The following is a 16,014-nucleotide window of genomic DNA, read 5'->3' as shown; positions in this document are numbered from 1 at the left end:
GTTACATAATATAAAGACTTGGGTGTCCATAGGGACAATTAGAGATCAGTGAAGGTCTTTGTCTTAGAGTTTCTGGTTTTGTGATAAAACATCATGACCAAAAGCAACCTGTGAAAGTTTATTTCATCATACGGCTTATAGCCCATGATGAAGAGAAGAAATAATAGAAACTCAAGGCAGGACCCTGAAGACAGGACCTGAAACAGAGGGCATGCTGGATCATTGCTCATTGGATGGTTCCCTGGAGGCTCGCTCAGCCTGCTTTCTTATCACACCAAGGACCACCAGCCCAGGATGGTACCACCCACAATGGGCTGAGCTCTCCTACATCAAATTACAATCAAGAGCAAGTACAGACTTGCCTACAGGCAAATTTTATGGAGACATTTTCTCAATTGAGAGTCTCTTCTTCCTAAATGACTTTAACTTTCTCCAAGCTGAAATAAAATTAGCTAACATAGTCTTTGATTTTGGAAATGACACAATAAAAATGAGTTTTGGATACAATGAACTTGACACTTGTCAGTAAGAGGGCCTAAAAGAAGGAAGAGGGGCAAAGCATCCTGAGAAGCTGTTGTACCAAGTCAACCATTTGCACAATAGAACTGAAAATCAATGATCAATGGTGAGGCACTCACTTTGGAAGAGTTGAACATGCAGTGGAATTAATTCCCTGGGACATTCCCAGTCTGGGAGACAGCACTGATGGCCTCCTGGGAGACATTCACTCCAGATAGACCATTGACAACAGATCAAAGAAATGGCCCCACCTACGTAAAGCTTGGTGAACCAGTGAGTTTATTGGGTAGTATGGTTGAGTGGCTACTTACAGGAGCATAGTCAATTCCTAGGCAGCAGCACCACGAAAAGCCTAGCCCAGTATAGTAATAACTCATGAAAACTGCATCCCTGCAGCTCCCTGCTCACCTTGCAGGAAGCTTGGCAATTCAAAGAGTCTCTTCCCCCCTGCGATTGTAACTGCTTGTGTAATCTTGGAAAGGGATCTTGTGACTCCTGTAACTTTCAGGAGCTTCCTTTAAGTTTAGAATCCCCGAGCCCTGTGTGTTCTGTTTATTCTGTGAGTCTTATTAGCCTATCCTTCTTCTGCACAGGAAGGAATGTTTTAATTCAGAGCAAAGATGTATACAACAGCTTCCCTTTAAACAGACAAAACAAAACAAGCAAGCAAGCAAACAAACAAACAAAAGGCACAGAATGGAAACCTAAATCAGTAAGCTTTGATCTGGACAGATGGTAGAAAGTTGTAGAGTTTGGGGCTCCAGAGGAAACATGAGGGCACTGGCTTTAGCTGAAATGCTGCCCAAAGGAGTGAAGAGGCAGGTACAGAGACTGGGTGCTGAGGCAGGGAGAGACTTGCCAAGAGCACAGGTTCTTTCTTCCAGTGAGACAGAGTGGCAGAGACACCTCTAAACCAGAAACCCAAAGCTTGACTAGGAGGGGTTCCACGTTTGCCAAGATGACCTTGACAAGTCTTCTGGGCTTCTCAGATAACTAACGTGGAACCATTAACCCAATAACTAAAATTCAGCTGACACAGGACAAGTGTATGTAGACCAGGAAGATTTTGAGTTTCCACTTGCTCACTTGTGTGTGGAATTATCACCTTTAGCCATTCATGTGGCTGGACCGTGAGATGAGGAGGAAGTATTGGATGTGGGTAGTAGTCACTCACCACAAAAGTTGTTGAGCAATCTGAAAAGGAAATAGCATGATTTCCATGCATCTGCTGCACTCTTCAAAGTTCACTTCCTGACATGGAAAAGTGTTTTTAGAATCTTTGCACCTTTTTCTACAGAATGGCAGGAGTGGCCCATGTGTGTTTCACTCCTGGAGAAGTAAAAAAGTGGGAAGGCATCTTTGTGTATTGGATCACAAGCTCTTCCAGGGCAAGAACAGGTCTTCAATCTCTTTATCCTGGCATTGTCTCTGAATAGACAAACTAAGCCTTTACAGCCCATTGGTACTACAGGGTCATGCAAGACATCTATAGCTCAGAGCTAGTCTTCATTCCTGGTCAAAAGCCAGATTTCAATAGATGAATGAGGTGCCTATAGGCTTAGCTCTTACAGAGACAATGGGAGCCCATGATAGTGAGATTGTTGCAGTGACATAGAAACAACTTGACTGTGACAGCAAGGGATTGCCCCTGGCCTGATACTTCTGACCCTTCACTGATTTCTCCCTCACTCCCTATCCTCCCATTCAAGGATTTACACCTCCTTGCTTCTCACACACATTTTACATGTGCCTTCGCTTTCCTGCCTGTGAAAGGTGTTTCATTCTACCTATACCCCCCACAGCTGCTTCCTGTCCAATGCCTCGTGGGTGTGTCCCTTTGTCTACAAACCCTACAAGAGTGAGTCGCCTTACAGGAAAATCTCCATCTCTCCTGCCCTGAAAGCACTGTCCTGTTGCTCTCAGGCTTCTGTCTGAAAGCTCTGTTAACAAATATGCTCCCTCTCTCACTTGGGTCTACACATATTTAATTTTATAGGTAAGCAAACAAAAGTTCCTCCCCCCAGGATATGTCTTACTAGCAAACAGGTGCTTCATAAACATTTAACTGAAGAATGAGCATCCATCATGGTCATATAGTCATATCTGTCATCACCATGAGCTATCTGTCTACTGATAAAGGCAGAATTTGTACCAGAACTGTGTCTAGTGCATAATTAGCCCTCGGTGATTCTTTGACAAAAAGGAATCTCCATACAACCAAAGAGTCTACCTGACTTCGTAAGAAATTGTGATTCTAGGAAATGTTGCAAGCTCTGTTCTTTGCAAATTGCCCTCAAAATCCTGTGGCTGTAGTTAGTGGCAATTTGACTTTCTTGTCTTTCCTTTTCTTCTTTTCTTAGATCTCCCCCTTCATGTCTCATGCCCCAAGTTTCAGTCTGAGATTGTTCAGTTTCTCAGAGAAGGAGGGAGGAGGGGAGAGAGGGAGGGAGGAGGGGAGAGAGGGACTAGATGTGATTTCTCTCCAGCTGTTTCTGCAGCCCCCAACCCAATCTTCAGAATGCAAGGAACGCTGTCTTCCTGTCATTTGGCCTCTGTGAGGATTTTTGCCCACTTGCCAGAAAGGACCAGCCACCTGCAGTTGATGAATCCTCTGGCCTTGTCCCAGACAAGCTGTTTTATACCCAACAAAGTCAGCGGGTATCCCACTGTCAGGCCTGACTGCTGAGACTTTGAAATGAGCACTTTGTCATGGAGGTGGTGCTCCTGACTGAGGGTGCCCCACTGTGTTTTTCAGGCTGTGGTGGTGACGGATGGAGAGCGCATACTGGGTTTGGGAGACCTGGGCTGCTACGGCATGGGCATCCCTGTGGGCAAGCTGGCCCTGTACACAGCATGCGGAGGGGTGAATCCACAGCAGTGCCTTCCTGTCCTGCTAGATGTCGGCACCAACAATGAGGTAAGGGGCTGCCTGAGCCAGGAACTCTTAAGCCAGATGAGGTTGGGGGATGGCACACTGGTAAAATAATTATATCCACATGGGCTGTTGATTTCACAGCATCCTCTTGGTCCCCACTCTTCCCACGCAGTTGTGAAGTACAGAACTTAACTCTCCCAGTTGCTCAATTCTCCCACCCCCTTCTACTTCTGAGTTCCCTTTCTTTTTCATCTTCCTCTCCTGTGCCCAAGATGCCCTAGACTTACTTCTTCCATTGCTTCCAGGAGAGAGAGCAGCCAGTGAACAGACGAGTCTGTGTTCTGCATTCTCAGTGCAGGTTGCTTTAGTGTGTGACCCAAAATTTAAAAAAAAAAAAAAATGATACCACAGTGAAATGTCTGAGACAAGCTGGTGAGCATCCTGCAGATCAGGTGAGAGGAACTGAACCAAGCTCTGGGGAGATCATCCTGCAGAATTCAAGGGCTTTCTCACTGAGGAAGTCACTCAAGAGTTTGTGTGCTGTGGGTACTGCCCTGGCACATTGTTTTCTGCCTATAATTCTTGGCCTTGTGGCTGACAGAAAAGAAGTGTCTTAAGAATTCTCTCTCTCTCTCTCTCTCTCTCTCTCTCTCTCTGTTTCAAAACTGTTTGTTTAATTCAAATATTTGAAATGATTTTGTTCTGCTTTTCACAAAGGAAACAAAATATATCTCCATCCAATTGCCATGTTTGGAAAATTATAATCATATTGTAATATACAAATTATACAAACAATTAGTTCCACTATGATATTTTCACATAGGTCTATAAAATACACTTCAAAGGAATTCCTTCCAAACAACATTTGCTTTGGAGTTTAAGATCAATGTAGGTGTGTCTTTTAAAAATTAAAATCATAGAATTATTAAAAGTAAAATATCAGTCATATGATCAGTGCTAATATATAGCTATATGGATATGTGTGTATATGTATATATATGCATATATTTTTTCCTTTCAGTCTTTTTTCCCGCCAAACCCTTACAAAAACAAAATATGGAGTTACCCTGCCTTCTGATTCCTTAGTCTGCTTTTTGAAATTTGATATAAGTTTCCTCTCATGTCCTTATCATTACTCCACTGTGCCGCATTAGTGGCCGCATGTTTTACCACAGTTCACGTAAGAAAGCCTGCACAGCTGTATATTTAGGTGTTTCCAGACTTCTTAGAGCTCAGCTGTGCTCTGGTGCCCATTTTCAAATCAGTCACTGTTCTCATCTCTACTGTTTCTTTAGGACAAATTCCTAGAGGCAGAAATCTTGGTGCTAATTGGAGTTAGTTGTTGTCTAGATTCACAGGATGGGTATATGTAAGGATTGGGGGAGCTGTATGAGGAGGCCAGAGGAAAACCTTTAGAGCTGTTCCTCCTCCAACACCATCTACCTTGCTGTTTGAGACAATCTCACACTGGGACCTGAGGTTCAGAGATTCACGTGGGTGGGCTGGCAGTGAGCTCCAGTGACCTGCCAGTGGGCTTCCCCAGTGTGTGCCCTGCCACACCCAGCTCTTTTTTCTGTGGTTTCTGTATCCTGGTGCTTTTGTGATTTCGTATCAAACTCTTCACTGGCTGAGCCATCTCCACAGCCCCTGTTTTTCGGTTTCCTGATTCACATTGCCAAAAAGGTTACAGCCATTTGCATTCCACAATGATTTATTTCAAGAAAACTGTTTTCCTCTTCCTTAGACACTATGGTCTGGGTTTCTAAACAAGAGTGAGCATTGTGAGAAAGCAAGGAATGCAGCTTCTTCGGATTCCACCCATAGATACTCCTCCCTGAACTGAGGGAGCCTGAAAGAGAGCTTTCTTGAAAGCCAGAAAGTCATGGGGTAGACAGTGACAGGCAAGAGAAGTGGGGAAAGACTGAATTCAGAAGCAGGGGCCCTGACTCCAGTACGACCATAAGCCAGATGAGTCCCTCTAGACCTTATCCGCTACATAATAATACTGCCATTTCTAAAATCTCTTCTTGCTCTGCCTCCTGACTGGCCTATGAGACAGACCTGGGTGGTGGCACAGTCCTACAGCAAGACAAGACCAGACATCAAATTTTGCTCAAAACCAAGTTCCCTTCCCCCGGCCAGATGTTTGAGTTTATACCAAACAACATTAAAGCTGTCCTCGTTCTCAAAGAGGGCATCATTGCCTCTGGAGATGAGTACAGCAAACCTTATTTCAGGCAAGCTACCAGTATCCCCTGCCATGTTACAAATAGGCCTTCACCCTGCCAGTGCCTTAGAAGCTGGTCCCGAGCTAGAGCAGGGACAGCCTAAGCTTAATTTGTGCTATTATATCTCAAGGGTACGGGTTGCCTCTAGTAGATGCATGGAGATCCTTTGCTGTTGAAGGTCCAGCACCCACCAATGCAAATGAAGCTCTAGGCTGACCTCAATTTGTACCAAATCCATCAGGAAGGATTTCCAAAAACAAGTGCCAAGTGTGGACCAGGACCTTACACCTGGCCCATAGCAGAGAGTGAAGGTCCTCTCACTGCCTTCAGGAACCTGAGGCTCAGGGGTTTTCATTGGTTCAAATGGATTCTAATCAGAGACGAAACCGAGGTCCTCTGTTGTAGCACACCCAGGCCCACACTCCGTTGTTTCCTACGTCAATGTCATCTCTTGACTATTATTACTAAAGTAACTTTAGAATGTTATTCAAATTCTTAAGGTAAATGGCATTTCTCCCACAGTGCTACATTTGTGGACCCTTTTCAATATTTATCTATGACACATGCACCTATAGATGTATATATTACTTAGTTATAATCATAATGCACCTGTAATTTGGTTCTTGTTTTTTTTCAATTAAGGTTATTTGTGAACACTTTCTCTTTACTTATTTAATCAAAGTTTATTGAGTGTTTAGTGGGTGTCAGGCATTCAGCTAGAGCTCAATGAGCCTGACTTGGGTGGAATAGTCTGGTTGTCGGTGTTCCAACATTGTCACATAATGGATCATTTTAATGAGTCGTGTATTACATCCACTCAAAGTGTCTGCTTTTCCCCTGAGTGTTTTGCTCCAAGCATGAGAATCCAATGCTGCCAAGTGAACCAACATTAGGGAGACATGATTTATCCCCCTTCAAATGAGTTAGCTATGTCATTTCCCATAGTACAGCTCTTGGTTAAAAGTGCATCTGTTTGTAAGACGTGAAAAATGACAACATCAGTTAAGATGCCAATGTGCGTTGGGGAAATTTCCCAAGGCCCCACCCATACATGAAGAGCTACAGGCAATTAAAGGCTGCCAAGAGTGAGAATCAGTCTTCTCTAGGAACAAGCCCTCTGGTAGGTTATCCAATTCCAAATGGTCAACCTTAACTACAAGAACATATAAGCATAACACTAAATGAACTCTGGAGAAAACATACGTACACACATACATACATGCATACATACATACATGTCTATGTGTATTTATATTCTATATACATACATACATATGAATATATATAATATACATACATATGTATATATAATATAAATACACATAGACATGTATGTATGCATATATGTATGTACATATGTATATATAATTAAATATGAAATTGAACTCATAAAGTGGAGAGCTGAGAGGGAGCTGGGTTTGGAGATGGGAGATCATGGGGTTGAAATGATGTAAATATGATAGTGGTGTATAAAATCTCAAAAACAAAATAAGTGTGATTTTTTTTTTGGCTGAGATCAATTCTCAGCTGTAGGAGAGGAACGCTTGGCCTTATCACTTCCACTGCCTAACACAGTACAGGGAAAACACTGCTGTGACATGTTCTAATGTCCAAACAACCCAACTACGGATGTGGATGCCTCTATAAAAGAAAAAAAAAACCTCCACCTCCCGAGCACCAGCAATTCAATCAGTGTCAGAACCTCCCTCTGGGCTTCCTGCTGAAGACAAACATGTGCCGTCTACACCCCTGAGCCTGAGTCACTTTTACCTGCCAACACCAAGGACGTCTGGAAAAATAAACACATGAAGCAGTAATTCCATGGTGGGGTGGGGGGCAGACACCCCAGGTTCCCCTCAGGGAAGAGGAGCCTTGTACTCGTGACTGTGTGTGGATGAGACCAAGCACAGATGGTTGGTTATATTGTCCAAGCAGAAGGGACCAGAAACAGTATCTCATGTAACTCCTCCACTCTTCATAGGAAAAGCAGCCCAGAACATAAATGGCTTCGAAAGGATTAGTTCCCAAACCCTCCTCACATGGCACTCTACTGTGAGGTTCTCTGAAGCACCCCAACAGGCTTGGCTGTCTGGTTGCCATCCTGAGCCCCGAGAGTCTTCTTCTCCCTAAAATCCTGAACCTGTATTCATCTCTGAGGGAGATGCTGTGTGGCCCTCGGGAACCTACTGTGTAGCTGAGAGCGCCAGCCTCTACAGATAGACTCGGGTGGAAATTGACAGCAGAGCCAGAAACCTTGACTTTGAAGACTTGGTGGGGATGAACAAGTCAGCTGCTGTGTTCTCAGATTTGTAATTTCTTCCATTCTCCAAACTTATTGTCTCTGTGTCTAGAAGACTCACCTTCATCCTGCGGTACTACCAGAGAGCTCACTCTGCATGAATGTCTGAGGTTGCTTCCCCTCTAGAAAGCCTTTGCAGCTGTCTCCTAACTTAATTTAACTTTCCAAGAAATCAGTAATAGACATAAGGATAGTGGAGGGGAGGGTACTGTGGCTGTGGAGTGGACCCAAGCCATGACCTTCTGGCCACATAGGTGTTTTGCATGACCTCTTCAAGTGCCTGTTGCTAGTCAAGGTAAATATTTTTTCAACCAGGAGATTTATCTTCCAATTTAAGTACAACCCTCTGTGATATGTCCAGAGAGGAGGAAAACCTATTTGTTTTCCATGACATTTTGTCTCTAAGGCAAACCTTAGGAAGGAGAGCTAGGCAAACAACCCCAGAGTGTATCCAAGCCTCCAACACCCACCCCACAAGGAGAAGTAACAGTTTGCTTTCTTTGGGTAAATTCCTTCACCTACAATTCTAATCACTGACTTATTCAATTCCAATGGGGACTTAGAACCCATCTAACAGAGAGAAAAGGTTTAGGCATCAAATACTACTTAGGTACCAGGATACCTTGCACACACTAGAGCTTGAGGATGAGTAAACTCAGGCCCTATCCTGTTCTAAAAGAATGACTTCCTCCCTTCCATTGTGACCACTGGGTTTTGTGACCTGAGACAGCTCATGTCACCTTTATAACCCCCAGAAGTCCATTGGGAGGAAGCTGAAGTTAGTGATTTCCAATACCTAAATTCTAACTCTGGCAACTTAGGCCAGTAGTGATGCGCTGGCAACTGATACCTGCTAACACATTTCACAGACTTGCTGTGTGCTGACACTGTGTGATTGATCTCTGGGGAGATGTAAATGAAGAAGGAACAGGACTTTCCTCCAGAAATCACATTATGTGACAGGAATCATTATTACCCCTTTTCAACAGAGAGAAAACAATAAAACAGAGAAAAATATATTTCTTGCTCAAAACCTCTGGCTTAAGTGACAGGATGTGAACTCAAATTCAGATTCATCCAATTCCAAAGCCCAATAACGGAGACCTGATGCACCTTGGCAGCTATTACTAAATTCTCCTGGCAAGAAACAGACAGAGGGTGAGGACAAGAAGCTGATGCTTAGTTCCCTGGTCCCCACAAGATCAGGTGATGGGGAGGAAAGGACCCTACCAGAGAATCAGTCTGAGCGAGGCTCAGTCTCAGCCACTTCCTCTTGGCTCTGTGAGTTTGGGCAGTTTATTTAAACCACTGAACTCCAACATCCTGATCTGTAAACAGGAATGAGACAGTCAGGCCCTGGAATAATCCAATGAGGACATTTCTTCTTACAAGCTCTATGCAAGCATAAGACATGTCTGTCTTTAGTACTATCTCTGTGTGTAAGTTTTCCCCCATTTTTGTAGTTAGTTTTAAAGTATTTGAAGCATGGAACATTTTATTATAAAAAAATAAAATATAAAGATGCCCTCAAAAGATTTTTAGAGTCACTATTTATTACTTTTCTTGTTCCTCTATAGATAATGAAAAGAGGTGATGTAAGGGAGGGAGGATTGCTTTTGTTTTGAAAGGGAACTTGTCCATCACGAGGGAAAGCATGGAAGCAGGGCCTTATTACACTGCATCCACCATCTGGGCTGTAATATGGCTCTGGGTCAGTAGGTTAAGTAGTATGTCAATTCTTACAGATGAGCAAAAGAACCACCAAAGCTATATGGCTCCGAGTTCCAGACTCTGAGGTGAAATACTGATTATTCCTCTTACTAACTGAAGGTCTTGGGGAAGGTGGCTTAACCTCTTTGTGTCTTGTTGCTCCATTCATTACACAGGGAATAATAAATAATGAAACCCATTTCTCAGGACCTCCTGGAAATACGTGGGTGAGAGCTTCATAAAGGGAAACTCCAGAAGAATGAAAGGAGAGAGCAGGAGTAGTCGGAAGGTCAAGACCTTCAGACTATACAATGCTGACAAGACTTCCCTAGAAAGAGGAAAGGAAAGATGGAGAGTTACGGATTCTGCCTGCAGTACAGCCCACAAGAGTCTAGTTAAAAGGCTAATTACAAGTTTCCAAGCAAAGGCGATTATCATATGGCCTCATGTAAGAGGGATTCTCTGCCCTGATCCTTCTCATCGTTAAGCAATCTGGAGAGAATATGGATGGGTGATGGTCCTTTGACTGCACTCCTGCAACAGAATCTGCTTAGAGAGCCCAGGAATGTGGCTGTGGGGAAACCTGCCTCAGCATGGGACACATCAAAGGCTTTAAGAGCTAGAATGCTTGTCGCCATTTATACCAGATGTTGTCATTCTCATATTCTCTCATGTAAACACCATAACCAGAGTGTGGCTGCACTCTCTCCCCATTGGACAGAAGAGAGGAAGACTCTGGAAGGTCATAAAAAGCTTTCTCCAAGTCACAGCAACCTGTCATGACTGAGGTAAAACCTAACTCATGTCACCCTCATCTTCATATCATGCAACAGCAGCTCAGATGGGGATGACACGATGAATTTGTCAGTGAGCCCTTGCTTGGTTGTATTAGACACAATAATGTGAAATTCCAAGAGGCTATAGCAGATGGTTGTTTTCTGTTTCCCAAACATTCCAGCCACCTTTCCCTCGATTAGCCTCGAACCTCCAGCCTTTCTTTGTGCTCGTCCTGCTTCGAAACCCAGCTAACCTGCTAGAACATGACCATCTTTTCAGGCCTGACCATTTTCTCCACAATACAATCTCAACTCACCTTTCCAGTTGCTTTTCCACAATGTGTTCCTGTGCTACACTATTTCCCAAGGCAGTGCCATCTGTCTCTGTGACAGTTCACTCATCCACACCCTCAGTAGACTGTGAGCACCTTTGAAGTATCAATCATTCTCACTAATTATCATGCTCCACGCTCCAATCAGGAGTGCCAATGATCAATAAATACATGGTGTTTTTTTTTTATTCTATGAGTTGCACATACACTGTCTTGTATAAAATCACAAAGTTTTAATTACTTTTTGTTGCTGTGATAGAAATACCATGACCAAAAGTACCTTTGTTCCAGAAGGCTAGAGATCATAATGGTAAGGACAGCATGACATGGCATGGGGCAGGGCAGGAAGCTGTCTGCACACATTTTATCTGCACACAGGAATCATAGAAAGAGAAATAGGAAAAGGAACACTGTTGTGTTTTATAGAAATAAGGAGAGAAGGAATTTGTTTGGTAGATTTGTAATCAGGAGTGGGGCAAGAGGATGCCTCTGGGGTCCATGCTGAGGCATCCCTTCCCCCTGAGGGGGCAGCCACATGACAGTATAGTATAGAACAGAGTTTATTCAGGGCATGGGGAGGGGAGCTGAGAGGGTAGTAGAGACAGAGAAAGGGAGAGAGACAGACAGAGAAGACAGAGGGAGAGGGAGAGGGAGAGGGAGAGGGAGAGGGAGAGGGAGAGGGAGAGGGAGAGGGAGAGGGAAAGGGAGAGGGAGAGGGAGAGGGAGCGGGAGCGGGCGAGGGAGAGGGAGCGGGCGAGGGAGAGGGAGAGGAATAGAGGCCAATCATGAGCACATGGACAGAGAGGGGAAGGTGAATGGGGAGAAGGGGACAGAGCAAGAGAGCGGGGGGGGGGGGCAGGTGACGAGCAGCCCCTTTATAAGTGACTGTGAGTTCAGCATACCCGACTGTTGCCAGGTAGCTGGGAGGCAGCGCCTAGACAAAATGCTAGCAAACACAGCTATAGACTCTCAAATCCTAACTGCAACGATGTGCTTCCTCCAGCAAGGTTTCACTTCCTAAGGGTTCTGCAACCCAACCTCCAAAGTCACCACCAACTGGGGACCAAGTGTTCAAACCTGTGAGCCTATGTGGGATTCCTCATTCAAATCACCACATGCCCCTATACCAACTACCCAGTTTTCTTCAGTTGCAGCACTTCAGTTCTATACCTTGTATAGATTCCTGTACCATTAAGGCAGTTAATCTATGGGAAAGCTTTACATAGGGATATCTCATGTTACCCTTTTATAACCATACCCACATTCCCTCTTCCTTTCCCTAACTTCTGATGATTGGTCTTCATCTCTATAGTTTTGTCATTTCAAAGACACTATATGGATGAAATCAGGTGGAATGTAGTCATTCGGAGCTGACTTTCTTTCATATCATATGTCTTGAGATATGTCTAGATTTGCCAATTAACAGACATTAGTTTTTCAAGAGGTTTTGTTTTCTTTTGGATTTGTTTTTTTTTTGGTTTTGGGAGTTTTTGTTTTGTTTGGTTGGTTTTTTGGGTTTTTTGCTCTTATATGATGAAGCTTCTGTGGATATTAAAATAAATGAATTAATAAATAAATGTATTTATTATGCATGAATTAATTTGCTGACCCATAGGGATAGGGATGAAATAGGATGTTCAGTGGGAGCAGCTAGTCAGACCAATGCAAACACGAGAAAAGACCCAATGTGTATGTGGCTGCTGTGACTAAGGGCTAAGGTGAGCATCATTTTTCAATGAAATTTCTAGTTATATCATTCTGCCTTCATATCCCCAACACCTAGCAATGTGTGAGGTATGTGGCAGGTAAGATTTTACTTAAAATAAGATGAATGAATGTTTTATAATTCATTTGGGGGGCAAGATCTGTGGATGAGGCCCCATTCACCAAGGCAGATGCTACCTACAGTCAGTTTCAGAGGTTCTCAACCTTGAGCATTTCCACCTTCAAGAATACCTGTAGCAGTCTGGGGACATTTTTATGGCCACAAGTGGAGGTGTTGCTGGATCCTTGTGGGTATAGGTTGGAGATGCTGCTAAATATCCTATAATGTACAAGTCATCTCTCAGATTAAAGAATAATCCAAGCTAAAGTGTTCATAGTGACACTATTAAGAAACCCTGAAAGAAACCCAAAGTCTACAGCCAGGAATTGAAAGAGTGTCCGATGGAGGCTCAGCTACATCAAAGCGTTGTTCATTCCTAAAAATGGGATTTCACAAGAATCCACCCTCAGACAGGGACTTGGCCTCCAGACTCTTCCAGGGATTACCCCTAGGTAGAGGTAGAGAAACAGAGGCAGAGTCCTATGCTCTTCTCTCCTCCTGCCTCCAGTTCTTCCCACTATACCTGGGCCCTTGCTTTACAGGAAAAGATAATAAAGCGGGAAGCATGGAGTGGGTTTGGTAAGTGGATGCTCTCTATTCCAGGAGCTCCTTAAAGATCCTCTGTACATCGGCCTGAAACACCAGCGCGTCCGTGGGAAGGAGTATGATGACCTGCTGGATGAATTCATGCAGGCAGTGACCGATAAGTAAGTGGACCATGTTGTCCCTTTTGGAGAAAGCGCCTAAGAAGTGCCATGGCCAAGTCAACACTGGCTTTGGAAGAATTACAAAAGAGGCTGTAAATGAATGCTTTGGGTGGAGTCTAAAAATTTCAACTTGACTCAAGCATCTGAAAATCTAGAAGCCACGTGGGCTCTTCTACCGGGTAACCCTCAGGAAGACACTGATGTGGAAGTAGCTAAGTTTCTGTTGTTCCAGGAAGGAAATCCTCTTGGTTTGAGCTGCTCAGAGTAGTTTACATGAATCCAGATACTGCTCTTCTGATGAAAAGATGTTACCTTCCTGATGAAATAGCTATGGAAAGAAGGTCATCATGTTTGTCTTCACACACATCCTCACCCCTCTTAGGTCAGTTAGGGGAATGTTAATAAGTCAGTAAAGACCTGATGCCCAAGATCCAAGACTTCTAAATTTATGAAAGCCCATGTCTTCACAAGAAAGCATAGTGCTGGCAGCTCTGCCCTCCACTCCTGCTCATTCTGACAGCCATCATGGCTACCCAGACCTACTGGCATGTTACAGCAGGGAGTTCCAATAATGCTTTCCACACACTGAACAATCCAAAGCTTCTAAAATTCAGTGGACAATGACATAAAACATTTCCTTCTCCCTTGAAAAGAGATAAAATTATATTGTAGTTCAATGGGATGGGACAGATGTTACAGAAAAGAGAAAATTCATAATGGCACACAGGGTGGAAGCAGAAGTTTGAGTAAGCTAGAGTATCAGGGATCAAATGCATACCTGGAGAAGTTTAGGCTTTAAAAGACAGAGTATATCATGGGAAGAGAGGGAAGGCAGAATGGGTAGGTGAAGAGAAATGATGAAACAGATGCATCAGGCTTGGGATTTTTCTAGACAAGAAGGGAATTGAGAGTGTACTCCGGGAAATGATCAAAATGGTATCCCAAAGGTCTAGGCTGAAGAAGAAAAATATGGACATGGAGAAGCAGAAAGTAGGGAAGAGACGAGGAAAAGTAAAGGGTCAATAGACCATAAGTCCTAGAAAGGTTTGAGAATCTTTGCATTGGCTACCAGGCAGAATAAACTGGTTGAAAGGAAGTGATCCTCTGAAAGCTCTATGTTTACAGTCAAGATTATAGAGGAAATGTGTCACTGGGCTATGGCCACCAAAGAAGCTAATTCACAAATTGGTGCATTTATTAGAAGCACAGCATCTGGAACAGAGGAGGTGACTGCCACTTCACTCTTCCTTTCCAGATTATCTTAAATGCCACCTTCAAGACCAGACAAGATGCTAAGGGCCATAAATTATTTAAAGTACCTTTAAAGAACAATAGGCATGACAGCTCAGGGAAAGGAAATGTTTGCTTTGGCTGTGAGCAGGCTCAGAGGCCACTCTCTGTGTATCAAGGAGCAGAACTGCTTCTGGGCACCTGAAAACTATTCTTCCAGAAGACAACTGGACTTACCTCTGTATGACCAAAAAGGACTAATGGGTACAATGCTAACAAAGGTCCTTGTAAGCATAAAGTAAGTGCCACAATACACTGAATTCTGGATATGAGTTCTCTGTCACGGAAGGAACTCTAGGATATGTTGTTTGGTGTTTTGGTAGTGATCCTATGGATGGGCTAAAGCTGCACATGCTCTTGAACGTGTCTCCATACTCCATTACTCTAGTTTGACCTCTTACGAATGCCATGCAGCTGGCTTGAAACTAAAAATGAACCCCCAAACAGAGTTACTAATTTAACAGGCTGGCACCCAATGACGGGTAAGTTCTGCACAGAGCCTTACCAACCTAAGACAGAATGGCATTGCTTTCAATAATGCTAACTCCACAACAGGTAAGGAAGGTGCAGTCTTGTTTATGAAATAAAAAAGGGGGAGATGTAGAGAGCCTTTAGGGACCACTGGGCAGGAATCTGACATTGGTCAAGGACAAGGAAATGGGCTTCAGGCAGGAATCTGACATTAAGGGCATGGCAAAGAAGTAAGTTCAAGCAGGAATCTTAATCTTAGAGTGGAACAAAAGAAGTAGGCTTCAATCCAGGCGTGGTGGCACTCGCCTTTAATCCCAGCACTTGGGAGGCAGAGGCAGGTGGATTTCTGAGTTCAAGGCCAGCCTGGTCTACAAAGTGAGTTCCAAGACAGCCAGGGCTATACAGAAAAACCCTGTCTCTAAAAACCAGAAAAAAAAAAGTAGGCTTCAAGCCTGAATATGACTTTAGGCTAAGACAGGGAAGTAGGCTCAGATGTTTTGATCATCCTGATGGGCCTTTGGATACAGTGATCACGGGGAGTGATCATGGAACTTTGTTTATAGCCTGACTTCTTCCTTGACTATTTGTGTTTATTGTCTTGTTTGTTCCTCATTGCACTGACTGCCCTTAATACTTGCACGTAATTAAAATGGTATAAACTTGAATTGAGAAAAATTTAAACCTGCCTCAGCCTCAGAACTGGCTGGGGTCATGCTAAAAAAGAAAAAAAGAGAGAGAGAGAGTGCCATGCAGCTGGCTGGCAGGTCTCTAGATGGCAAGGTCACTGTCCCAGTTCAGAGTACCTTGCAGGACTCTGAAGTGAACCCAGTCCATCCACTCCACATGCAGGATGTTTTCTATAACACTTTGTGATCTGACCAAAGGGAGTGAAATTGCTTTAGAGAGACTATTTTTTGGCTTCCTGTTTCCAGGGTTCATTGCTAGCTTATGAGTCAGTAGTCGTTCTATGATTTCCTCAAAG

The 16,014-nt window shown here is 43.7% G+C and overlaps 1 protein-coding gene across 3 annotated transcripts in view; it reads left to right on the top strand.

Annotated features, from left to right (window-relative positions):
- Me3 (malic enzyme 3) overlaps positions 1–16,014 on the top strand; it is a 190,046-nt gene that overhangs the window by 139,856 nt on the left and 34,176 nt on the right. For all 3 annotated transcript variants that reach the window (XM_021166866.3, XM_085841543.1, XM_029479566.2), the window contains 2 exons: positions 3,275–3,436; positions 13,168–13,271. In XM_021166866.3, coding sequence (XP_021022525.1) covers positions 3,275–3,436; positions 13,168–13,271 — 266 coding nt within the window. The remainder of the gene's footprint in view (positions 1–3,274; positions 3,437–13,167; positions 13,272–16,014) is intronic.

This window comes from Mus caroli, unplaced genomic scaffold (assembly GCF_978045245.1).
Source record: "Mus caroli unplaced genomic scaffold, Mus_caroli_1 scaffold_8, whole genome shotgun sequence".
Classification (NCBI taxonomy): Eukaryota; Metazoa; Chordata; class Mammalia; order Rodentia; family Muridae; genus Mus; species Mus caroli.
This window is presented reverse-complemented; position numbering and strand designations above follow the sequence as displayed.